This window comes from Conger conger, chromosome 2 (genome assembly GCF_963514075.1).
Source record: "Conger conger chromosome 2, fConCon1.1, whole genome shotgun sequence".
Lineage (NCBI taxonomy): Eukaryota > Metazoa > Chordata > Actinopteri > Anguilliformes > Congridae > Conger > Conger conger.
In genome coordinates this window covers 49703096-49729232 of record NC_083761.1, presented here as the reverse complement: position 1 = coordinate 49729232, position 26137 = coordinate 49703096, and the positions used below count along the sequence as shown (strand labels likewise).

The following is a 26137-nucleotide window of genomic DNA, read 5'->3' as shown; positions in this document are numbered from 1 at the left end:
CTGCACATTAACACTGCTTTCCTGACTTTGCAAAGTGAGTTTCATCCTCGGGCGCTGGACAATGGTGGACAACTGGCTGTTTTATCGAACGGGAGGGGACGACAGCGAGAGTCTGAAGCCTTTCTCTTGCTTCCCGCCTCCTGCCCGTGGCCCCCGTCCTGAGTGTTCAGTTTCCCTGCGGATGGAAGGGGAGCTGCTGGGGAGGGTGAGCCTGCACTTGCACTGCGGAGAGAGGCAGAGACGGGAAACACAGTCAGCCACAGTCATCTCCGCCACGCGCCCACCCCTACATGCTCCTTTCTCGCCTCACACATTTCACATTATATCTGCTGCATGGGCAAAGAGCACGACATATTAATCATTTTACCCGAGCAGAAAATGATGCTTCTGCAAAAAACAAGGCAACATTACACAGAAAAATTAAATTGGTTCCTACATTTCCCAGGGGGCAACTCTGAAAATGGCTACAGTATATTAAATCGTTGACAGTGACTGCTGCGGTAGAGCCCCATGCATGCGGTATTGAGGCAGATGCAGGGGTGGTCTACTCACCCTGCGGATGTCCGATGTATGCGTAGTGTTGGTGGGCGCCCTGCTGAGGCGGGGGGCCATGTTGGGGGTGCTGAGGCCCGGAGCCCGGCCCCTGCTGGGGAGGAGCATGCAGCAGCATCACCTGGGGGTGTCCATGGGTGCCCGAATGATGGGGGCCAGACAGAGCGCCTGGTACATGGGCCTGACAGGAGGAAGAGAGGAGTACTGAGAAATACAGAGATATACAAAACACAGACAGACAGACAGACAGATGCACGCACAAAGACACAGACACACACAGAGACACACACAGAGACACACACAGAGACACACACAGAGACAGAGACAGAGACACAGAGACACAGGGAGACAGGGAGACAGGGAGACAGACACACAGAGACACACACAGAGAGACACAGAGAGAGAGAGAGACACACACACACACACACACACACACACACACAGAAATACTGAGCGAGATTTGAATTGAATTAATTTGGTGGATAAACAGTGTTTTGTTTTGTTTTGTAATCCCTTTTTTTGACATACATAAAACAATATTTAATTGGAAAGGAATGTCAGGGCCAAACATAAAAATGAACAATAAAAATTCAATTGATAAGAATAACAACAAAATAGCAATAAAAATATCTTAATAATAATAGCTTTATCATAAACTTGAGGTATTCCAACTACATTTACAGTTTTAGCGGGGTTTTTTTACTGCAATTAATTCATTCTGACTAAAGGATTTCCTCTCGCTTTCCTTTTCTCCTACTATTTCATCCCTTTCCCCTGTCTTTTAGTTTATTTTATTTTATATTATTTATATCACCAACCCTCAGCCACCTTGAACCAAACAAACAATATTTATATTTACAATTTCCCTGAGATACCAAGGTTTCTACTCTGTTGTGATGTTTTACAATTGATTTAAAATGCTCAATTTGTAAATGTTGGATCGGACTTAAATATTTTGCCAAGAAGTATAACATTTACAACGGTTAGATTCATAGTTTTTAAAGCCCCAAGCAGAACGGTGTGCATGTCAATTTCACCTTGATATTACAGTTTGTTAGCCATATTTGAATATGAGTCCAGTTTGAATAACTGGGCTGAATTTGGGTTTGAGGCTATGGGAAAGTACCAAAAAATATGATTCCGTTTCATTTTGGCATAATCTACTGGAAATTGTTCAACACCTGATCTATATAACATTTCTTTGGTGGCTAAAATTTGACACAATAGTTTCAACTGGCCGGCTCGCATAAAGGAATCAATAGTTATTTTATACCTTCCTATATCACATTCCAAGGGAGGGGTGCACCAAAAAGCTGTTCCCATTTGTATTGAATTTTATATGGTACATATGGTTTTATATGGTATATGAAATGCACCTTATACATATATACATATATATAAATAAATCAAATTGAAAACCATTATTATTTTCCAAAACAGAATTGAAATCGCACTGAAGTCTAAAAACACTAATCACTCAGCGCTGACGGACGGGCAGACAGACAGACAGACGTGCTCACATACACAGCAGAAGGGTACCTGTGCCAGCTGCCCCAGAGAGGGGTAGGTCTGGGGGATGTGCTGGTGCCCATGCAGACTGTACCCCTGCAGGGGGTAGGAGCCCTGTGGAGAGCTGTGTCCAGGGGGCATGTTCGGTGGAGTGGGAGCAGAAAGGGGCCCAGAGTGAAAGAGGGATTGGGGCTGTGGACCTGATTGGGCAGACTGGGTAACAAGGGAGAAAGAGGGGGTTATAACCTTGTCAATAAACAGTTCCTACATCTTACAGTGCATGCTAAAGATAGCAATGTGCAGAATAAGACACACTGAGAGCAGGGCTCCAGACTAAAGCCTGATGTATACTTTGTTGCATGACCCCTACAAAGCGTCGTATGACAGAAACGGAAAGCGTTGCACTGCGCATTGCATTTATACTTCAGCAAAGGTCTGCAATGATGGTTCTGTTGTCTCTATGGCAACAAGATGTCAAACAGCTGTCCTTTACATTTTTGAAAACACTGCGGAACCTGGCGAAACGCATGTTTCTACATCATTTAGTAATTCGTAGTGATTGTAGGTATATACTTACCACACACTCGCATCTGTTTTTATATTTCAAACCAGTTTTTATTTTTATATCTCAATATACTTTCGGTAGCTGCCGCCAGCAAGAAAAAGCAATTCCAAGATTTTTTGAACGAGCCCCGCAGGTTTGTCTTTTCACTTTGCGGTACTTCTGCCATCGCAATAGCCAGGCAGCTATAAACCGCTGAAACCTGATCTCACCCCACAGGCTCTGGAGCCACATCCACCTCTCCTCAGAGAGAAAAGGGCACCATGTCCCAACACATCTCATCACTAAGAAATACAGGTAAAGGGGAATGAAACAGGCAATGGTGCACCAAGACACAGATCCTCAGTGCATCATAGATATGCCTCTGCTTGGTTATTTACAAGTATTTTCGAGATAAAAATCCGGCACAGTATGCCTTTAAATACCATTAAAATAATTTAATTTTATATTTAAATTTATTCTTTCAAATCGATCCTAACAATGCGAGTGTGCGTGTACGTATTTGTGCGTGCATGTGGAGAGGTAACATAAAATATAGGCAGAAATATTTAACTATTATGACAATCATACTTTTTTGTGTCTTGCTTTACAAACATAGGTTTGCTAGTCAATTTCTCTAAGGACTGAGATATATACATGACAGCTGTATAAATAATATGGGTAATTCCATGTCAACTCAACACACTTTGGACCGCAACGTCACGGACGTTAATGAGATTTGGCATGCTGGTTCGGCCGTATAGGAAAATCCAGGAACAGAAATTACACTGTTTTATTTATTATTATTTGCTAATGAATCTTCCCGTCAGATTTAGAAACAGCTGGCTGAGCATCACTGTGCAACACATCAATAACGCTGTTCGTGTGACCGCATTTGCATCCCCTCATATGAGCCACATCACGTCCCAGTACGGCGTACGAGCCCGTCTGCCGGGCTGACTTCATAAACCATGTCGAGTGGTTTATAAAGTCGTTTAATGAGGTAATCAAGAGTTTTATGAGCAGATTGTAAACGGCATCAAGAGGATCCGCTGAGAGTTCCAAATTCACTAAGTGCATCAGCTGTAGTTCTGAATTCTAATCTCTTAAATGTTTACTTGATTTTGGAAGTAAACATTTGCACATAAAAACCGGCGGACTAAAACAAAGCCTTATGGGGTAAATAACAAAAGCGTCAGTAGGCGACGTAGATGCACCAGTGGAAAAATAACTGCAAAAAGTAACAGTTGGCACCGGTGAGTACCGAACCAGTTCAAGCACTGTTGACTAAAGTGTCTCTGTCTCGTGAAATGTTATCTAATTAGCAGGTACGGCGATACTAGTCAGGATGCCTCGCACGGGAATACTAGCTACCTTAACAAGCAGCCAGCTAGCCTTGTGTTCGCCATAACCCAGTAGCCCAAAGCTCCGCCCTGCTGAGAGATGGGCGTGATAGGACTCACCTGGTTGGGGCTGGGGGCGGCGTGCTGGGGGGGTGGCTGATTTCCAGTTGGTGTGCTGGAAGGCTGGGGCGGGTGCATGGAGCCAGAATGATGAGAGAAGGACTGCGGAGCTGTGGAGAAGAGGAAGGATGAGCTCACCGGTCCACGAGCGCTGCTACAGACCATCACTCCCAACCCCTGAACGACACTCCAGCCTTTCAGCGGGAGGCAACATGTCTAAAGTCTGCTTTCAGACAGTGTCTCGCACCGCCAATAAAGTCAAACTCATCACCTGATCATCACTCCCACCCGCACCCTCAGATTATGCAGCCATTACATAACTGTACTGGAACGCTAAACGAGCGCTATGCTATTGAGAAACTGACCGTAGAGTCCTTGCTGCGGGCCGGGGGGCCCCTCTCCCTGTCCGGGGAACTGAGGACCTCCGGGGGGGCCCAGCTGCTGAGGGTGACCTCCTCCGGAGCCCAGCATGCGGGCGCCTCCCTGCAGCATGGAGTACATGGGCTGGGGAGATGGAAAAGAGCGTGTCAGTGCAGGAGGGGCGCGCGGGCGGGGGGAACGGGAGCGTTTGGGCCAGCGCTGGGCTCAGTACCTGCCCGGGGTAGTGCGTCATGGCCTGTATGACCTGCTGGTTGTACTGCTGGGGGCTGTACTGCAGATAGGAGGGGGGGTAGGGGGAGGCCACCAGAGGAGGCCCGGCCGCCGACGCCGCCGCCTGGATCATCGGGGGCGCCGAGGAGCTGTGGTCCGAGCGGGGGGCCACCACCGAGCCTGACGGACGGGCAGGAGGAGAACACAAATTATATGGGGGCAGCCTGTAGCGTAGTGGTTAAGGTGCATGACTGGGACCCGCTAGGTCAGTGGTTCGATCCCCGGTGTAGCCGCAATAAGATCCGCACAGTCGTTGGACCCTTGAGCAAGGCCCTTAACCCTGCATTGCTCCAGGGGAGGATTGTCTCCTGCTTAGTCTAATAAACTGTACGTCGCTCTGGGTAAGAGCGTCTGCCAAATTAATGTAATGTGATGTGAAACAAACTCAAACACGACAAAGAAAGGCTTTGAGCGGTCAGAAAACGGGGGGGAACATCTCACCTTTGGCTCTGGGGTACTTGCCCTGGCTGACTGTAGACATGGTGTACTGGTACATCTGAGGGGCCTGGAAGAGAGGGGGCACACAGGTCACGTGCACAGCACCGTATCCTACAGCTGAGAATCGAGCGTGACTGCTATTGTACAGCCGAGGGCGAGTTCTATTGTAAGCCGGTTATGCAGCTGGCACTTAAAAATATCTAAAAATCTTAGCTATAAAAGGGGGTTGCACAGAAAAAAAGCGAAGGGCATTGTGGTGCTTTGGGAGATGTCCAAAGACATTTCCTCGGAATACAAAGGAAGCGTGCTGCTCATTCAGAAGCAAATAGCTGCAGTGTGGCCAATCACCCGACAGTAGCACATCGTGATAACAGCCTACGGCTCACAAAGGACAGACTGTGGCAGGAACAGAGCCATGAAATCGGGGAAGGAAACTGACAGAGCGTGACAGAAACCAGGGGGACGTGGATGCACTAGGTAATGCAAGCAGCTTTTTTGGAAGTCCACCTTAAAGAGATTTAAAGCGTTTCATTAAACAACACAATTCCCGTTTTGTAAAGGTCGCCATTTCACTAAACGAGGAAGATACAGTCCGGTCTTTAATGGACGTTCACTTCAAGTACCTTTCTGATTGGCAGCCCACTAAACAGGGAACTAAAGATATCACATTTGTGTCTGAAATTTCAGGTGTTTTCATCCTTGTATTGCTAGCTCTTGAAAAATGGTTGATGGAAAGCAGGTGAGGTCAGTCATTTGGAGATTGGTGCCAATTCACAGTGCACTAAATCATGCATTACTCAATATAACAATACCATTCGAAATTTTCACCATTGTTTCATGCGTTCTCACGGGAAAGACGGCATCTTTTCTTATTTTATTTATGTGTATGTCAGGTGGTGCTGACCTGTACAGAATGTATCTGGGACACGTAGGAGAGGTAGGGGGTGTTGTATATGGGGGCCTGTCCGGGGGGAGGCTGCAGCACCACGGAGGGGCTGGGAGGCGTGGGTCGTGGAGGCGTCGGGGCTGAAGTGGGCTTGGCCTGCAAAGCGCAGAGAGAGGAGGGGGAACAGTTCACTTACCGTGCCAGATCTACTCAAGCTGTCAATACAAAACTGCAGATAACTTTCTTAACAGGATGAGATCAAACAGCATTAAAATGAAAGGTACAATAGGTCATTTGGGACTTCTAACGGTCAAGAGAAGAACAGCAGCAACAAACACCCTCAAATCACAACACTTTATCTCACCCATTCGCTGTGAAAGCACTGATGTTGAACCCCCCGACACCATTGGCTGTGGCAATTAGAACCAATTTTCAACCAATGAGCTTGAAATATTGTAAAGCTATACGATGTTTTGGTACAGAGAGCCAGCCTGTCAACTGTATATTCTGGAACCCAAATTTAAGGACTATAAACACAGGCAGAGGGTGAGTCAACATGTCAGTGAGCCTTTTTCAATGACAGGAAGGGATTTACAATGGTCTTGTAACAAACATCTTGCCTATTGTACCTTTAAATGCGTTTTTCCTCCATGTAACAAAAAGTCAACAAACAAACCTCTCAATTTGCTTGTTTGTATTTGAATAGAAGCTGCAAGACTTCATCACTTCATTAATGATCACCTCATTATGTAACTATTACTGCGATATGCCGATAATTTAATGACTTGATTGCTGCATATTATGCAGTGTTTTTCCGCTACATTCAAACAGGGGTGGCGGGCGACCGCTACAAGATTCTCAGCGCCGCTGCAATCAAGTGCATAAAATGATCCAATTTCTCATCAATAATCTGTGTGTCATGGTTACCGTGTGCAGCACTCCCCAACGCAGTCAGAAGTAACGACACTTACCCTGAGGTGCTGATGCCACGCCAACTAAATTTGGTGCGGCAAAGAGCGACTCAGATTAGCTCATTTCTTTCGTACTTTTTTCTTTTTGTTTATCATGCCGATGCTTCCATTTTGCTAGTGAAGCCAATCGTAATCTCCGAGGCTAAGGCTTAGTAAACATTCTATTTTGGAGAGCGCTGGGGACATGTAAACACTGAGTAAATGAGCGTTTCATGACCCAAAACTTTCCTCTTTAATTGCTAAATAAAAGCAAAATATTTTGAAAAACTGAGGTGGGGGTTGTTGTTGTGGGTTTTTTGCCAAAGTAGTCTGAAATATGTAAATATTTTGATGTTTTATAATCTTTTAAAAATAATAAACTTCTGTTTATTGTGTATTGTGAATGTATACACATGTTTTGCATAGTTAGCCCAGGCTACATAATGATGCACAAAACAGAAAGTACATGTTAAATTAACCCACATAGTGAATTTATAGCGAAGAATAGATCCAAGACAGATTAATCCCTTAAATAATTCTTCGTTTTTCTTTCACTAGCTTTTAAGAACATTGTAACATTAATTTCTACAGCTATTTATATTACTATTATTGGAACAACAACAGGGCTGAACATTACATTAAGGTTTGTTCACATAAACCTGAGATAAAAGAAGCAAAGGTATTGCAATTCTTAGGTGAAAATGGTCTATTTGGAATGAATGTCAAGAGGACCTTCTGTGAAGGAGGCCATCACTGTGTGACTTTGATGTCATCTGCCCCCATTGGTCAAAAGTCAATAATACTATTCTGATTCTTTCTGATGATTGGTCAGTGATCTCCGTAAAGAATACAAGCCCGACCTTGTAACCTTCATTTATTCTCACACTAAACTATGCTTCTGCACAATAAATATGAAATCAATATGAGTGTCCTTAAAATGTAAATTGTGCATCTTCCTGAGTGTTCAGGTAGTGTTGTTGTCGGGTGTTCAGGTAGTGTTGTTGTCGGGTGTTCAGGTAGTGTTGTTGTCGGGTGTTCAGGTAGTGTTGTGGTCGAGTGTTCAGGTAGTGTTGTTGTCGGGTGTTCAGGTAGTGTTGTGGTCGAGTGTTCAGGTAGTGTTGCTGTCGGGTGTTCAGGTAGTGTTGTTGTCGGGTGTTCAGGTAGTGTTGCGGTCGGGTGTTTTTCACATCTGTATTCTCACCAGAGTCAGAGGCAGCTTGTTGGGGTTGAACTCTTTGGCGTTGGGGTTCAGAGTTGACTTCTTCACTTGACTGGGGAGGCAAAATAGGAGATAAGCAGATAGCCCATTAATAATTGCAATGAATAGATTTCCCAATATACAGTAAGCACCATAATTCAATGGACAGTGATACATTTTTTGTCATTTTTAATCCCTATCAGGTGAACCGTTGAGAAATCATGAAACCATTTGTGCAGGTCAAACCCCCCCCCTTCATTTTCGGGCATCAAAAAACAATTGGACAGTATAATGTAGAATAAAGTAATCATTTTAAATATATGGTTGCATATGCTTTGCATGCAATGACTGCTTGAAATCTGCGATGCATAGACATCACCAGATGCTGGGTGTCTTCCCTGGTGATGCTCTGCCAGGCCTGTACTGCCATCTTCAGTTCCTGCTTGTTTCTGGGACTTCAGTCTCTTCAGCATGTAAACACGTTCAATTGGATCCAGATCCGGTGATCGACTCGGCCAGTGAAGGACTGTCAACTTTCTGGCCTCATGAACCCATTTGTTGCTCTAGTAGTATGTATCGGGTCATTGTCTTGTTGCATGATGAAGTGCCGTCCAGTAAATTTGAAGGCATTTGGTTTTATTGGAGCAGATAAAATATTTGTGTAGATTTCAGAATTCATTCTTCTACTTCTGTCTGCAGTCACATCATGGATGAAGACAAATGAGGCCATTTTCACTAGCAGCCATACCGGCCCAAGCCATAACAGCCCCTCGTGTTTCACGGATGAGGTGGTATGCTCAGGATCATGGGCCTTTTTCTCTCTACACTTTCCTCTTTCCATCACTCTGGTACATTTTAATCTTTGTTGTTTTTTTTATTTTTTATTGTTAATAATGAACCAAACTGTTGGCTTGGGCATGCCCCGGGTTTTTGCAATGCTCCTGATTGATTGATTTTCATTCATGAGCCTTATGACGGCCAGCTTGATTTGCATCGACACTCCAACAACAATTACAAAGTCTAGAATCAAGACTAGACATCAACAGCTTTCTTCTGCACTTACTAACGACACAAATGAGTACACCTGCCTGCACGAAACATCTATGAAGCCAATTCAACAAATGCTTGAAGTACCTTTAAAATGGGGGGGACCATGCACAAAAGGTGCTGTCATTTCTATACAGTTCATCCGAAATGGATGAAAATACCCTCAAAGCAGAGTCTGCACTTCAACCTTTGTCATTGTATCATTTCAAACTCAAAGTGCTTGAGTACAGAACCCAAAGAAATAAAAAATGCGTCACTGCCCAATGAATTATGGTGCCCACAGTATAAAACAGTACATCCATCCACAGTATATCCATTAATATAATCTAAACTATGAATATTAACGTGTGAACGTGAAACTTATCTACACAAACAACACAGCAAACTGCTACACGCGAAAGGCATTTGCTGAAAGGCACTTTCTTCATACCTTACTTTCATTCCCTCTTTACTTCTTCTGACCACTTGTCCACCCTTTACACACTCAGTACTCACTCAGTAACGCCCTCTCCTCGCTCTGCGGATTCCAGCCGAGGCTCCTCGGCGCCAGGGGTCCTCGCGGGCTGAGGCGTCCCGGGAGACTGCACGTCTGGAACGGCCGGCTGGACGGGGGGCGCGGCGCCCCCGGCGACGGCCGCGTCCGCCTCCTTCTCCTTCCCCTGCTCCTCCGGCGGGGAGGAGGGGGCGTGGGGCAGAGCAGGGTTCTGGGCGGGGCTCTGTTTGGGCTCGGAGGGTGGCGCCGGCTCGGCCGGGGAAGGCTGGGCGGGGCCGGGCTGGGGGGTGTCGCCCTGGGCCGTGATGGGCGGCCCGCCGCTGCTGGAGCCCGCGGTGGTCTGGAGCTGAGAGAGAGAGAGAGAGAGAGAGAGAGAGAGAGAGAGAGAGAGAGAGAGAGAGAGAGAGAGAGAGAGAGAGAGAGAGAGAGAGAGAGAGAGAGAGAGAGAGAGAGAGAGAGAGAGAGAGAGAGAGAGAGAGAGAGAGAGAGAGAGAGAGAGAGAGAGAGAGAGAGAGAACATGCTCAGCTCTACGTTCTGCCTTTTAAAACTACCGACACAAGGTGCACGGAGCACTGCTCACAACCAGCGGTAAAAGTTGTAGTTCCAACCGCCTAATTTCTTAATTTCTCTGTCTCTCATCTTTATTTTTTTTCTGCGCGTGTATTTCAAATACGCATGATACATTGTGTAAATAAGACAGCTTCGGAGCTGGTGTATTTCTTCACTCTGAAGGAGGTAGGCTGCTGACTCCGATAGGCTTCAAGCCTGTATGCTAAGCTAACACTTTATGCTAACATGGAAATTGAGCATTAAATCAAACACCTCGTCTAAGTGTGGGGTAAGTCAGAAAAAAGGTATATTTCCCTACATTTTCTGTTTTCCTTTAACATGGTTGTTGAATGTGGAAGCAAAGCAACAGTAAAGTACTTCCAATATACTGACATTCAATTGGTCAACTGGTCAGTCTAACTTGTTTGAATACACGCTAAGTATCTGCCAGGGGTCAACTACGCATTTATTCTACAACTGTTTTTCACACTATATTTGAAAAAAAGAAAAAAGGCATACCAGTGAATTTACAAGTGAAAATAGAGCTCACAGCCAATACGAATCAAGTGCATGCTAGGTCACCAGCCAAGTCATTTCTATTCCTCACAGATGAACTTCAGTATAAAAGTCAGTATGCAAAAGTGTTACTACAGGTACAGAATTGACTAACCCCAGTATAGATTTTTTTCCACATTGGCTGAGAAATGATTCATCAGTTGAGCACTAACTGCCACCTCTGCATACATGCAATACACACACTCTGCAAACACCTGCAATGCAGCAACACTTAAGAGCGAAATAATTCTTACCTTAAATTCTTTGCCAAATTTCCGCAGCTCTTCGATTTGTGACCGCTGCTGAACTGATGGAGCCGACGGAGCTGAAAAAGGTGGAAGTCAAGTTCAGTTACACCACCTACAGCACACATCACATACTCCAACAAACTCAGGGAGGCACTCACCCTTAACACTCTTCCCGTCCTGTGGGCTGACTGGACTCTCCACTTTTCCTGCTGCACTGAGGATCTCATTCACTGGGGGGGGGGGGTGTGATACACTGTATTAGCGATACACTCCATCAACAGGAGATACACTGCTCCGGTTTTACATAAGGAAATACACATTTCAGAGAAGTATCTTTTCAGAATCACAGCTAACCTACAGCAACTAGCAACTAATGTGCCGCACATCAACTCATTTAGGAAGCGCTTCAGCTGCCTGTGCCATTTCCAGTGCATCCTGAGCACCATAACCCCACTGTCGGTCAGGAGACGCTGCGGGTTCAACCAGCTTCCCTTAACAACATGGGACGCTTATCATTCCAAAATTGTAGCATGTAGTTTTAGGGGATCCATAAACTACTCATGAGCTAAGGGACTCTTCTTTAGTGAAGATACGTGCCCGTGAAATAGCGGGTTAGGAGGAAAACATACCCTTAAGAGATAAGTAGCAGAAAGAGAAGGACTCACCATCGACAGGGAAGAGAGGAGCAGGGCCGGTTGATTTCTGAGTCGTCATGGTGACAGCTGTGGTATCCAAGTACGGGGCAGCACCAGTAGTGGGGTCCTGGGACGCGACCCCTGATTTGGGAGAACGCGAGACTAAGGAGAGGAGAAGGGAGTCACCACAGTGATAACATCTCAGCCACGTAAATATGCTGCAATGAAAAATGTTTAAATGCAACTATTAACATAGGATATTAGTTATAATCTCTATAATGCATCGCTTAAGACTCGCAAAAACTCCTAAGAGCAATAACGGAGAAAAAAAAGATATATGTATGCTAGCACACCTTTGCTAGGTCGTGTCACCTGATTTCATGTAGGGATGAGAAAGGATTTTCAAATGATCGACTAGTCACGCACATCCTCATTACATTAATAAAACATCCTTATTAATACTTCCATAATACGCGAATACTCTGAACAACGTAAAAATAAAATGAGTTATATTAGAGAAAGGACATTTATTGGTATTAACTTACACAAAGCCTCACATTTTAACAGAAGCCTATTAATATTGGTTACATTTTTAAATGTCTGATAAAATGCAAAAATATGAAGGGATGGCCTCTTCTTTAAATAAAAAAAATTGTTGCTGGATCTGAAATGTAACTAGTCTCCTCCTACTGGATGAGTGAGGATACTAGCAGTTTCAGCTCAGAATTAATTTCCTACTAATTTGCATCAATGTCCTTGTGTGCAATCACAATTAGCTCTCCACCAATTACATTCTTTAACACAAATGGGTCGATTCAAATACTTGATGCTCACCGTAATCACATTTAAGCATTACCAAAACAGTTACAAATAGTGGTTGCGGTGAAGATGTTCTGCTTTTCAATTGCTTAAAAAAAAAAGTGTTCATTTTTAGCAAAAAATAATTTTGCTCTAAAAAAATTTTAAATGGTGGGAACTGCAAATATTCTAATGTTAAGAAATAACACAATTGCAGGTATAGTACGATGACTTGCTAGCAACACCAACATTTCAAGGTCTTAGGACTAATTTAGCAAAGTTACAAAGCGTGATAAGCACTTTAAATTACTGGTTTATAATTTAAGTCACAACAGGATGTCCTATGGTCCTGATGGGACACACAAGTGGGATGAGGGGGATGAAGGATGACTTTGCACAGGAAACCAACACACGCTGAACCCCAAGGTGATACTCAAGTTTCATTTTGCCAGCCAGTGAATAGCACCGCCTATACCATTTGCATCCTGTTGAGGACCGTATTGGCCAGTGGTGTCCAACCCTGGCCTGGACCAGGGCCAGCTACTGGGTCTGCAGGTTTTTGTTGTTACTCTGCACTTACAGTTACCTCCTCACCTGGTTACTTTGGTCTCAACAGGATGCAAATATTTAGGAGAAAAGAAAAAATCAGCAGACCAGGGCCAGGTTTGGAGACCACTAGCCGATACGGTCCTCGACACGTCATTCTGCCTCACCAATGCAACGGCTTGCATTAGCCAGCTCACCTGCAGGAGTGGTGTGGGAGTTGGCTGTGCGGAGGGTTCTATTGGCCTGTACAGGTCTCTGGGATTTTGGGGAGGTTCTGGATGACACTGAAAACCAAGGAAATAAACAAATAGAAAAATCCAACTGTCACAAAAAGGCTTGCTAACGTAAACTATGTTCCGAACAGAACATAAGGAAGCAGCCGCTTCCAGTAAAAATTTACGTCTATTCAATGGTAGTTTTTCTCCTCAGGAATGTAGTTCATGATTATGGTTGCTTATTGACTATCTCAGACACTAAAACACTTGAATTGATGTGAATTGGATCAATAATTATAGAGGAAACGACAAATAACTGCACAACGTCCCAGTGTTTGTGTTAGCTCACGGTGGTCCGAACACCTATTCACTCGGTTGTGCAGGCTGAGCCATGTAAGCCTGCCCGGTTCGTAGTCTCTCATTAGCAACAACTTCCCCAACACAATGTTCCAGTGGATCACCATTACACTGTCACTGTATGCTGAAATGGATTGTGGATGTGACTCATACACATTTTTATAAAAATGGAAGCTGATCTGGAAGTATTTTTTATTTATTTATTTATTTATTTATAACTCGGTGTAGAGCCAACTCGGTGTAGAGCCAACTCGGTGTAGAGCCAACTCGGTGTAGAGCCAACTCGGTGTAGAGCCAACTCGGTGTTGGGAACACTGAGTTGGCGTTACCCGCTGGCCGGCACTGGCGCTCACCTCCGTTGACGGGCCGGGCGGTGTCGGAGAGGGAGTGGGGCAGCGGGAGGCTGTGTGACTGAGCGGTGGGAGGGCTGGCGGGCGAGGCCAGCGCCGGGGCGGGCGAGGCCACGGCCGGTTCGTTCAGGCGGGCGGAGGCCCCGCCGCCGGCATTGCCGAGGGCCGCAGAGGGAGTGTACGCGCTGGCGGGGCCGGGGCTGCCCTGGGGGTGGTGCGGAGAATACCCCCCCCTGCTGGAGAGCGGGCTGTTCCTCTCTGACGAAGGGGCCGGCTGGCCGCCGGACGAGGGGAGCGGGGGTCTCGGGGAGGAATTGGGAGGGCCCGGTCTACTGGAGTGGTACCCACCCATTCGATTGGAGAGAGAGGCTGTACCACCTCCTCCACCGCCTCGTTCCCCCCTCTCCCGCTCCCCTCTTATGCTGCTCCCCGACACCCCCATCTCCCTGGCTCGCTGGGGCAAAGGTATGTATTTACCCTCCCTAGAAGCAGGATACAACAAGATTAATACACCACACAGGAAAACACATTACATTACATTACATTATTGGCATTTGCCAGAGCGACGTACAGTTGATTAGACTAAGCAGGAGACAGTCCCCCCCTGCAGCAATGCAGGGTTAAGGGCCTTGCTCAAGGGCCCAACAGCTGTGCGGATCTTATTGTGACTACACCGGGATCAGAACCAGTTGGTAGCCTAGTGTCTAAGGTACAAGTCTGGGAGCCAGAAGGCTGGTAGTTCAAGAACCAGTGTAGCTACAATAAGATCCGCAAAGCTGCTGGTTCCTTGAGCAAGGCCCTTAGCTCATTATTATTATTAATTATTATGAGGAAAAAGTTGCATACAGTGACATTACATCACACTATTAACAGCTCTAACAACACATTTAGACAGAACTGAAGTAAACAACTCCAGGAGAGACAAATACACACTTGGCCTACATGGTGCCAAACACACATTTCCAAATACCCAAATGCAAGCGCGGGCGTGCCCCCCCTGCGCTATGACCTGCCCCCCTGCGCTACTGACCTGCTGCTGCCGGAGAAGCTGGGACTGTCGCGGCCCCGCTCCCGCTCCCTCTCTCTGGGGCTCTCCCTTCCCCTCTCCCTCTCGCTGCCGTCTCGGTCCCGGACGACGGAGCTGAACTTCTCCTCCTCCGTCTTCCCGTCCTCGTTCTCCAGGGACACGCGGTGCCTGTACTGGGGACTGGACTCGATCTCGCTGGCCAGACGGGCCGCCCGCGCCTCGCGCTGACGGAAGCCCTCCGTGCTGCCCCTCTCCAGAGGCACACTGCAAACAGACAATTTCACTTACTTTCTCTGTTTTTTGGCTTAAATAACATGAAAATAGTGCCAGTGAGGAAAGAGAGTTTAACTTATTTCAAGATTTGCCAATGGAATAAGAAAATTTGCTTGGCAAGCAAACATTACCTTAAAACAAGGTTATATTTTCTACATAAGAGAAAGAAAAAAGATCTTAAGTGTTATAACAAGACTAAAACACTGCTAAAAACTTTTAGCAGTGCAACCTGGTCAGGGGAGACAGGATCAGTACCACGACTGGACACCCAAGTGCTGAAGAAAATGTCTTACCAAGCATTTTCAGTCTTGTAATAAGACTTAAGTTATATCTTATGTTTTCTATCTCAAGCAAAAAATACAAGCTAGTTTTAAGTTGCGGTTTGTGAAATTCTAACCCCAATGGAAAATCTCAAAATGAGTCAAACGTTCTCACCTTATTGGCATTTTCTTTTCTCACTTAGCAAGTTTTGCAGTGAGGGAAACTATGCTGTGTAGAGGGACCAAGTGGCAGAAAGGCCAGGAGGACTCACGTGTACATAGAGAGGCTGGAGTCGTATGTTGACTTGATGCCGTAGTTCTCCTCGTTGAACCTGAACATTTCGTTGGCATCCCAGCCATTGGACTAAAAGAACAAAAGATCATTGCATGTGGTTGCGTACGAAGTCATTGTGCCCAAAAAACGGAAGTCACGGAAGCATATTCTAAAATTTCTGAAGAAATGAAAGTGCGACTCACAGCATCGGCTTCTAGGTCGTAGCTCTCTCCATTGATGTCTCCGCCCTCCCACCGCTGTAAGACCTTCTCCTTATGTTCCCCATTCACACGCGCAGAGCTGATGGCCGTGTCTGTGAAAGTGTCTGTATAGAGAGATGCCACACCATCCATGATTCATCCTACTCCATCTTCCATAATTATTATTTCTTTTGTTGATTCTATACGTTTTTTTCCTCAAGTTAGTCAAGTCTTCATAACCACACGAACACATCATAAAGTACATATTCCAAAAAAGATATAAAATTCTAATATTTGTGTATATTCACCCCAAAGTTTTTTTTCCCATCCACGTGTATTTAGATCAAAAGTCTGTCACTTTTCCGTTACACTCCAATCAATATCTTTTCACACAGTGGCGCATATTCTTCCCCCCAGAGCCATAGGCTCTGCTTCCCCCTTCTAATTCAACATCAGTCAAATCAACTCCCCGCCTTCCAAACATTTCCCACTTGCTAATATGTCATATCGCAGTAGCAAGTGCTGCTCTAACTTCCGTGTATTTAAGAGATCACATGTAGGCCTGGCAATACCTCTGGTGGCGTAGTTGAGGTCCACATCTTTACAGGTCATGGTGACCAGGTCAGAGGGGCTAAAGATCATGGTATCTGTGATCTCCTCTCTCCTGGGTGGGGCAGAGGAATTGCCCCCTTCCTCACAGCGCCGGTGCACTGCATCCACTGCAAGCTCACACTGAGAACATCATGACAGAGGGGTTAAGACCACATCCACTGCAAGCTCACACTGAGAACATCATGACAGAGGGGTTAAGACCACATCCACTGCAAGCTCACACTGAGAACATCATGACAGAGGGGTTAAGACCACATCCACTGCAAGCTCACACTGAGAACATCATGACAGAGGGGTTAAGACCACATCCACTGCAAGCTCACACTGAGAACATGACAGAGGGGTTAAGGGCCACATCCACTGCAAGCTCACACTGAGAACATCATGACAGAGGGGTTAAAGACTGACTCCACTGCCAGCCCACACTGAGAACATCATGACAGAGGGGTTAAGACAGGACCCAATGACAGAGCTCAAACAAACTGATCTGTACCAACCGCAGCACTAAGATTAAAAATTACATTTGGCAAGGGAACTCCCAATTCAGACATCGACACGGTTTACAATTGGCTAAAGGTTCTACTCTTCGGTCTATAGTATTATGTTAATAAGAGAAGAAAACAATCAGTTGGCCAGAGGATAAAATTAAATAAGTGTTCTATAAATGTTAATGACAAAAGACTTCTACGTCTACGCAGCAATTGGTCTTGCAATTATTGGTTCAGCAGGACACTGTAGCAACCAAGGAAACTACGGAACACCATCATTATGAGATTAATGCAAATTCATTTAAACGCTGATAGGCACAGCTCAGCAGATATTTAACCGCACATGTTGGAATCAACAATAATATCATCTGGGAAGGCATGTTTGGGCAATGATATCTTTAGAAATATTATTCCTAGCCTCACCAAACTTTGTAGGATGGAAGACAAACATGTTTTCATCATGACTGAGCCATTTGCTACCTCACCAATATGATATCAATCATAAGATTTGAACAGAAATATTTTACAGGCCTTGGATTTTGGACCCATTCATGATATACTCGAGGTTTAGGAACAACCTTATCTGATTTGACACGGAATGACCCATCTGTTAATTTACATATCCAGTGTTATGTATCTTCTACACAGTACAAACTGCATTGTCATGAGAAATATGGTAATTGTGACAAGAACACCAGATCGGCTCTCCTAGACTCACCCTTGAGCTGAGGGTCTTGAAGATACCCTCGTACACACTGCCATTCTTCACTCTGATGTCACACGTTGAACCCTGCAGTCAAGTGAAATATATAGTGCACAATCCAGAACATCCACAATAACATATTTACCAAATCAATTTACTCTAGTGGGTTCATTTCCTAGGCACAATACATAACTTAAAGGGGCAGTTCACCCAAAAATGAAATTAAAAGCATGTTTCCACTTCCGCAGGGTACTAGCTATCAATATCTATCAATCCAGAATTTTCTTTTTTTAGGAGCAGTTCATTGTGATATAATGGACCTCTATGGACTACTGCTTATCAGTCTTTCAAAATATAATGCCACAGTCACTTGCAAACATTAACAGGGCCCAAAAATGCACATTTTAATCCATAACTATTTATTCTATTGCTGGGACTTACCAACTGTGACCGCGCAAGCAGAAGTTTCGGCCCAAGCACACCAGCATTCTGGGGTAAAGTGTTTATGTCTTCTTCATAGTCCAACATAGCTAAAGGAGGTCCTATATTGTCTTGGCACAATTTCAAACTGAAATTCACAGCTGGATAATGCAAAGCCAAGCACAGCAAACAGCTTGCTAAAACACAACTGTCGACACTATGTGGACACAGGCGAAGTAGAAGGAATAGTTCTAGATTAAAATGTGTATTTTTAGTTTGGATGATATATACACTACTGTTTTTCTGATTTAATATTTTATTTTCTCTGTTTGTAATCAAACAATTCATACATGATCAAAGCACAAACTCAGCTTTTATTAAAGGGTATTTTTATACATTTGTTTCTACACTTTGGTTTGACAGCAGCACAGTGGTTTGAGGCTCATTTAATACCTTGGACCATTGATGACTTAAAGCCATTCAGCCAATCAATGGGTTCCATACTGTATCAGCAGAATTTACAGCTGAATATAAGAGTTTTAGTATCGCTTTAAGGATAACCTGAAAATAAGATATCCAGACTCTGATGATATTGATGAGTCACAGACAAAATAAAATATTAAATCAGAAAAAGCTAAGGAGACCCAAAACTTTTGAACGGTCATGAATATTTGGAAAGAAACTTTTCTGTTGAGTTTTTCGAATGTATTGAATTATCGAATTGTCGCCACTTTTATTACCAGAAAAGCAGTGGTATATAGAGGTCCATTATTTTACAGTGAACTGCATTTAAAAAAAGTTGTGAAAAAGTCAGCATCTAAGAAATTTGTCATCTCAGTGAAACGATCTAGATCGATAAATCGTGCTCTGGGTAATTGCATAAAGCCGAAACGCTTCACCAAGATACTGGATTATATGTATTACCGTAAGATGGTTGTATTACCGCAACCATCTTGCAGTAATACATTCAAGCAGATGCTGCCAGCTGACTGACTGGGACTCTTTAGTCGTACATAGCAACAGTCACTAAGGAAGGCGGGACTTATTTTGCAGAGATGTTTTATTGGCAATTCATCAATGATTGTTCATTAATGTTGCCAAAAATCAATCCACAAAATTCCTTAAAATGTGCATCCCTAATCATAACAAAGAAAAATAAAAACTGTGCTAAACTGCAGCATTAAACTCAATAGTAAACTCTGTTATATTATTATAGGCTAATATAGACACTTATTTTTGGCATACTTATCTCGATCGTTATTCTGTTTGACTTTAAAACAGTATTTATGTAAAAAGTTGTCCCCCCCTATGTGGGGGGGTGGTGTTGGGAATAAAAACAAAAAAGTGTAGAATGTCAACTTTTATTTGAGGCCATTTACAGTGATCCGCATAGGAATTACATCCCTTTTATTCATAGTCCTCCCATTTTAGGGGACCAAATGTAAGTTTGCTGTCAGCCGTGTCTGATAGGTAAGGTGTACACAATCACGTCGTGCACATATAGGAAAGCTTTCTGTATCTAGTCTTGTTCTATGCTTTTGTTTGCCTTTGGAGTCGGTCAATGGCGTATGTCAAACAGGACCAAGTCGTGCCAATGACAGTCAAGGAATCAATTATGACGCCGAGGCTATCGTACATCAATGAACTGTAGTGAATGAAATGAAGTGTGGGGAACCACCCCCTCCCCCCCTTTTTGAGTTGCACCAGTGCTACCTTCAACAAAAAAAAAAAAATGAATCGCACCACCAAGAAAAATGCTCCTTCTCTGACCATTTAATCACAGTCTGGAGCCCTGAAAGTACACACAAAGAGAAATGGAGTGACTCACCACTACAGCTGTAAGAAAATGCAGCATTCTGGCATTGTTGTACACTCCTTCAAATACCTGAGAGGAAGCACATACAAGTTGTAAATATATAAAAATTCAGATAGGCAGAGACAGAAACATAGCATTTTATGTTCTTTCTAGGAACCAACAACAGATGTTGCAGATGCATCTTATGAAACTGCATAGATAAATGGCCCTAAATGAGAAAATATTGGCATTGTCCGCCCTCATGCTGTACTCCAGAACATTCAGGAATTAAACTCATGGGTTCATAGAAGAACAATTCAGAACACCTTGGGCCTCTGTTTTTAAGTAATCCTGTTGTGATCACGGTTGACAATTCATTATTTATTTTACATCCATATCAAGGTGGGTGGATCTAATCAGCACCTACTAAAATGCTATCTTTGCAAAGAAAGAGCATATCAACTTGCAAACTTTAATGCCTTAAGCCACTCCAAAATATGTGCTCACAAATGGTCAATCCAACTTCTTCAAACACAGCTGTTCAATATGAGATAGAGCCATTAGATCATTCCTCCAACCTAGACGTGTATGTGTATTATTGCAGCAGATTAAATTGTTTATTCATGTATTTTGGGGGAATAACTCATTGACATAACATAACATTGACAGTACTGTCTGATTATATTTTTAAAAAATGATATTACTGTAAATATATTCTATTCTCAATATCAGCGAACAAAAATGTCATAAGAAATTGGATTTGAAACACTTGAAAAAAGCAAGTACACACAGCATGTTTTTGTCTAAGCCAGCGAACGCTGCAGACCATTCCTTTTATGAGAAAGAAATCAGCAAGTCAACATCAGGGAAAATGAACAGCACTAATTGTCAAACAAAAATGTCAAGACAAATGTAAAACTGTAAAAAGTACATTAATGGCTAGAATGTGATCCAAGGTATCCAGGGTTCATGTGAAACCCCCATGCAGGTGTGAAATGCTATACTAAATGCTAAAGAATCTCAAACTGACACAGAGATAATGGTGTTTTGGAAAATAAATAAATAAATTGGGTTCTCTCTGAAACACACAATTTTGTTTAGCTTGTTTCCAATTCCAGGTGAGAATACTGCCATTCTACACTTAAACAAGGTACTTAACCTGAATTGCTTCAGTAGTCCTATGAATATTCTATTTAAGAATGTAACGTGTGCAACTTAGTCTGGATAACAGTGCTAAATGTGCAAACGTATATGTAATGAGAATTTAGATGACGCAAAAACAGTTGCGCAAGACCATAACCAAGATCTTATATTAAAGTAAATATTGCTGTGGTTGCAATCCCAATTAGCGGTTGTGCTTAGAAGTTATTTTATAAGCCCATCTGCAATACAAACTAATTTCTTTTTTTTTTTCTTTTTTTTTTTTTCAAAGTTAGTTTTCAGGAACAAAAGCTCAGAAAGTCATTTTTAAGTAAACATGACGTTTTGCTGTTTCAGAGATACGTTGAAATTATGTTTAAAAAATAAAGCTACTCACAGGAGAAGACTGGTAAGGTACCTTCACAGAGTTTCGGCTTCTGGAGATTAAAGGAGAAGAAATAGGGAAGTTGTTAAAAAGACAACATGACAAAATATACAATGGCTGACAACAAAAAAAACAACCTGAAATGCGTATACGTGTGCTATATAGGAAATCATTCGGGCGGATATGAGCCCCCTAAATTCGAACTGCTATTGGAAAAAAAAAATCTAATCAACGGCATGAACAAAGGAACAATCGTATTCTTACTTACAAGTCAGGTAAATACTATCAAAACATCGTACCATGTACTGATATTGGCTGCTACTAGTGGGGGAACACGAAACAAAAAAGAAGCGAGTTAGCTCAGCAGCTAACTAGCTAGCTACGTACAAGCAGAATTAATTCCGAGTTGGCAACCGACTTCATCACTATGTGCTCTTTAACGTCAATTAAAACATCAATACTTAGCTACTATTAACTATTAGATATTAATTGATTGGCAACAAATTCACAAAGTCATATGGACAGCTAGCTGGTTGACAATATTATCGTGTTGTCTGACACGATAATAATGTCAGCCAGCTATGGTCTGTGCTAGCTATAACGTTAGCTAACTTAACGTTGCTTAAATGCATTAACGACTAGCTCACGTTAGCTAACGTTGTTAAGATCAAAGGTAGCCAAGTTAGCGACACAGATAGCTAGCGACACGTGATTTAACTAGTGTCTTAGTTATCGATTATTATCTACGGATAATACGGTCCTAATTCTTGCAAAATGTTGTATTGATAAGCTTAGCAGAGAAGCTTCCCAGTAACACAAAGACAAGCTAATAGCAGGTAGCTGGCTAGCGACCCCTGAACACACCGACAGCTCGATCAAAAGCGGTAATAACGACAAGAAAAAAGGGACTTTTAGAAACTACAGTAACGTTACTTTTTATGAGCGTGCATCCTGTTTTTCCTGCTATTTTAAAATTCCAATTGTTGAGAATTCGCATAGCCTTCTGACTCCCAATGCACTATTATTATAGTAGGGGTTCGAAAACAACAACAAAAAAATTATAACCAATTCAAAGCCCACCTCTGGTCGAATGCAACTGGTCAGACTTATAGTCAATCAAATAAACAATCCCCTTGCATTGGTCGTATCATGTTTTCAATCAAAATCCTAAAGTCCTCCTTCGCCAATTCCCCAATTTGACACAACTCATCCCGGCTTGATTACGAAGCTCTGTTTGGCTGTTGGATCATATCAATCAAACTTTAACTACCAAAGAACAGCCCACTTAAACATATTCCCGCCCGTGCGACACGCCCCCTATTACATCCCCGGCTTTGACCGGCAGGCCCAAACTAGCAAGAGAAAACCCTCGACCTTTCCTAAGGAGATAACCGGTCTTTGCTTACCTTCCATTAGCCGCTCTGCTGCTGCTCGTGTTGAGCCCAGATGCTGGGGAAGACATGCTGGATGGGCCCGAAGTTCCGTTAGAGGTTTTCCGTCCGCTGAGGCCGGACTGTTGTTGCTTCAACATGGCCGATGTTTTTTTAGATTATAAACCTCCCAATTGAGTCAAACCCACGGACGCTTTCGCTACAAGCTAGCGTATCGGTAATAGCCAGCAAGCGAAGCTACCCTGCTAGCGAAGTAGCTAGCTTTAGTTCTGCTGATGCAAGAGTTGGCTACAATCTAAAATATAATTAGCAATAGTTAGCTGGGGGAAATTGGTACGACAGGAAAATGTATCGTTTGTAGTTAACGTTGCAAATATATGACTTGATCCCCCTCGTCATTAATAAAAATATAGTTAGCGAAAACCACGACTCCTGTTATGCCGGCGGGACGACAGATATGGTCGCTAGCCTACTAGCTAACGCTACGTTAGTTCCTATGTTATCCTTACCTTAGCTAGCTAACGTTACCCCCTTCTGTTTTTCTCTCACGCTTCTGGTCCCTTTCATTTGGTTTGCTGTTCTATTGTAGTTTAATCATGTAAGTCCAATGTATTACGTTCGTATTAGCCAATGTCATTAATAAGGATATGGATTATATTCGGATTTCGGGGTGAAAACCGCCGTCACCACGTCTCGAGATTTGCAGCTCTCACGATCCGCGCGCGACTGAAAGTGAAAATGGTAGTAGGGGGCGTGTACGTCATGCGTGCGCATGACCGCTGTTGCTCAGACTGTTGAAGTCGAAACGTTCATGAGTGAACGCGCACGCCTGACTCTGTTTAGTGATGTCGCTTTTACAATCTAATATCTTTTTGCCAAATAAACTTTGAAAACAACATTTCACTTGTATACAATAGCACAAAATGATGCCACTCAATGAAGCTGTAACTCAATGTAAAAAGTTACAGCTTCATTGAGTATTAAAAGTACTTAATAAAATTAAAACCAGCAGTAATATTAGGTGTGGTAAAAAATATGTTCACTTAGAATTTTTTTCTGGTGTCATTCTGATGTATTGACACATTATTGGTTACAATGCTATCAGGTAAATTTACCTTCACTTTGTGAACTGTCATAGGGTGTGTCCAATTATTCTGAAAATGCATACTCTCACTCCACTACCACCTCCTACACTCTGTGTCCCTCCAATGTCCCATTATCGAAGCAGACAAACAACTCCACCCTCATCCACTCCCCCAGCAGAGTGTACAACGATGTAAGTTTCAGCGGAAGTCTTTTCACATTTCTTCATGTGTCATCTGACTTCATCAGGCTCACTCCCACATACTATGAAAACCCAACCCACAAAATCTGGCACTATCAGATCCAGAAAGTGGAGATGACAGGGAACTTGAATTCTCCTGATTTGTTGTTGTGGCTCATATCCTACAAACAAATTTGGCAATTTAAAACAGGGAAGCGTCATATAGGCTAGGCTATGTTTCACTAATCTACAGAATTTTTTCTGAATTAGCGTATGTGAGATGTAACTGACAATAGCCTAACATAAGCTGTTACAGTATGAAGTGTTCCGACTGGTCACATTGGGATTCTGGGATTACAGTAAATAGTTATGTTTGTATAGATTTCTACATTGAGCCATTGCGGCTGGTTACATATTATGTAGGGTCTTGAGGCAAACTGCAATGCGACCCATGTTTTTACAGGCCGCTGTACGGGAGCTTGTCCACAGATTAATTTTGCGCATCAACGGAGTTGGAACTACATTGCATTACATTACAGGCATTTAGCAGACGCTCTGATCCAGAGCGACGTACAATGAAGTACGGCTAGGAACTAGGCTCAGCTATACAGCTGCAGGATCCAACTGCCGTCTCAGGCTTTCCGCCAGCCTTGCACGGCTATTGACTAGACACAAATGAGCTTATGAAATGCCCATGGTAGAAAAAATGGCCTATTTTGCAGCTCAGGAATATCCCAGTTTAAGTCACAGTTTAAGTCTGACAATTCACTGATGCATTCTGCTATACACAAGTTTTCAATACAACTTTATTCATTTTTTACATTTACATTTTTGTCATTTGGCAGACGCTTTTAATTCAAAGCAACGTACAAGTGCATAGGTTCTTCCACAGGTTAAAAGCATCAAATCCATAACTAGCAAAACATGCATGAAGAGCTGTTCTAAACAAAAAAGACAATAGTCATTGTAAGTGCAAAATGTATATTTTTTTATTATTAAGGGTTAGGGTTGGACAAGAGGGATATTGGGAGGGGGGGATCAGGAGGGAGGACTAAGGTATAGTCTGAAAAGGTGTGTTTTTAGTCTGCATCGAAATATGGGGAGGGATTCTGTTGTCCTGACAGTGGTAGGCAAGTGGTAGGCAAACAAGTGAGGGTGAAGTGGTTATCAAGAGTCACCGCAAGATTCTTGGCCGTATGGGAGGAGGATACTGCAATGTCCTCGACGATCAGTAAGGTTGATTGTCGGAGAGGACTTAGCAGGGATGTAGAGAAGCTCAGTCTTACCACGGTTAAGCTTCAGGTGGTGGGAAGTCATACATGCAGAGATATCAGCCAAGCAGGCAGAGATCTGTGTGGTAACCTGCGTATTGGGAGAGATGGAAAGAAAGAGTTGAGTGTCATCGGCATAAGAATGGTAGGAAAAACCATGGGAAGAGATAACAGAACCAAGAGACATGGTGTATAGAGAGAAGAGGAGAGGACCAAGAACTGAGCCCTGCAGGACTCCAGTTTGTAGGGGTCCCTCCAAGTCATCTAGTAGGTATGACCAGATGGGTAGGAAGAAAACCATGCCAGTGCAGATCATGTGACACCCATCCCAGCCAGCGATGAAAGCAGAATCTCATGGTTGACTGTATCGAAGGCAGCCGACAGGTCAAGGAAGATGAGAACAGAGGGAAGGGACTTGGCTCTGGCAGAGTGGAGTGCCTCGTGACCGCAAGTAGGGTGGTCTCAGTGGAGTGGCCACTCTTGAAGTCGGACTGATTAGGATCGTGAAGATTGTTCTGGAGGAGATTATTCCTAATATCATCATGAAAACGGAGAAACAAGCTGACTAGTAGTTAACTAAAATAATTATTTGTTTAGCTAGCTCAAATAATTGGTTAACTAAGCTGGTTATTTTACCATTTGGCTACTTACC

The 26137-nt window shown here is 43.5% G+C and overlaps 1 protein-coding gene across 2 annotated transcripts; it reads right to left on the bottom strand.

The window, feature by feature from the left end:
• Positions 1 to 25: 25 nt before the first annotated feature.
• Positions 26 to 23732, bottom strand: atxn2l (ataxin 2-like). Of its 2 annotated transcripts, none has more exons than XM_061230770.1 (23): positions 22966 to 23732; positions 21572 to 21611; positions 20068 to 20124; positions 17835 to 17906; positions 16589 to 16748; positions 16020 to 16141; positions 15815 to 15906; positions 15013 to 15273; positions 13986 to 14464; positions 13258 to 13344; positions 11747 to 11878; positions 11240 to 11311; positions 11088 to 11158; positions 9731 to 10074; positions 8192 to 8261; positions 6059 to 6196; positions 5158 to 5221; positions 4658 to 4836; positions 4431 to 4569; positions 4066 to 4175; positions 2092 to 2274; positions 553 to 733; positions 26 to 222 (listed from the first exon to the last, which is right to left on the bottom strand). In XM_061230770.1, exons 1-23 carry the CDS (start codon positions 23088 to 23090, stop codon positions 167 to 169), a joined length of 3234 nt encoding a protein of 1077 aa, XP_061086754.1. In that variant the 5' UTR covers positions 23091 to 23732; the 3' UTR covers positions 26 to 166. The 2 variants fall into 2 exon arrangements, with proteins under 2 accessions (XP_061086754.1, XP_061086755.1); XM_061230771.1 differs by lacking the exon at positions 22966 to 23732 and adding an exon at positions 22493 to 22592.
• Between the last annotated feature and the right edge of the window lie 2405 nt (positions 23733 to 26137).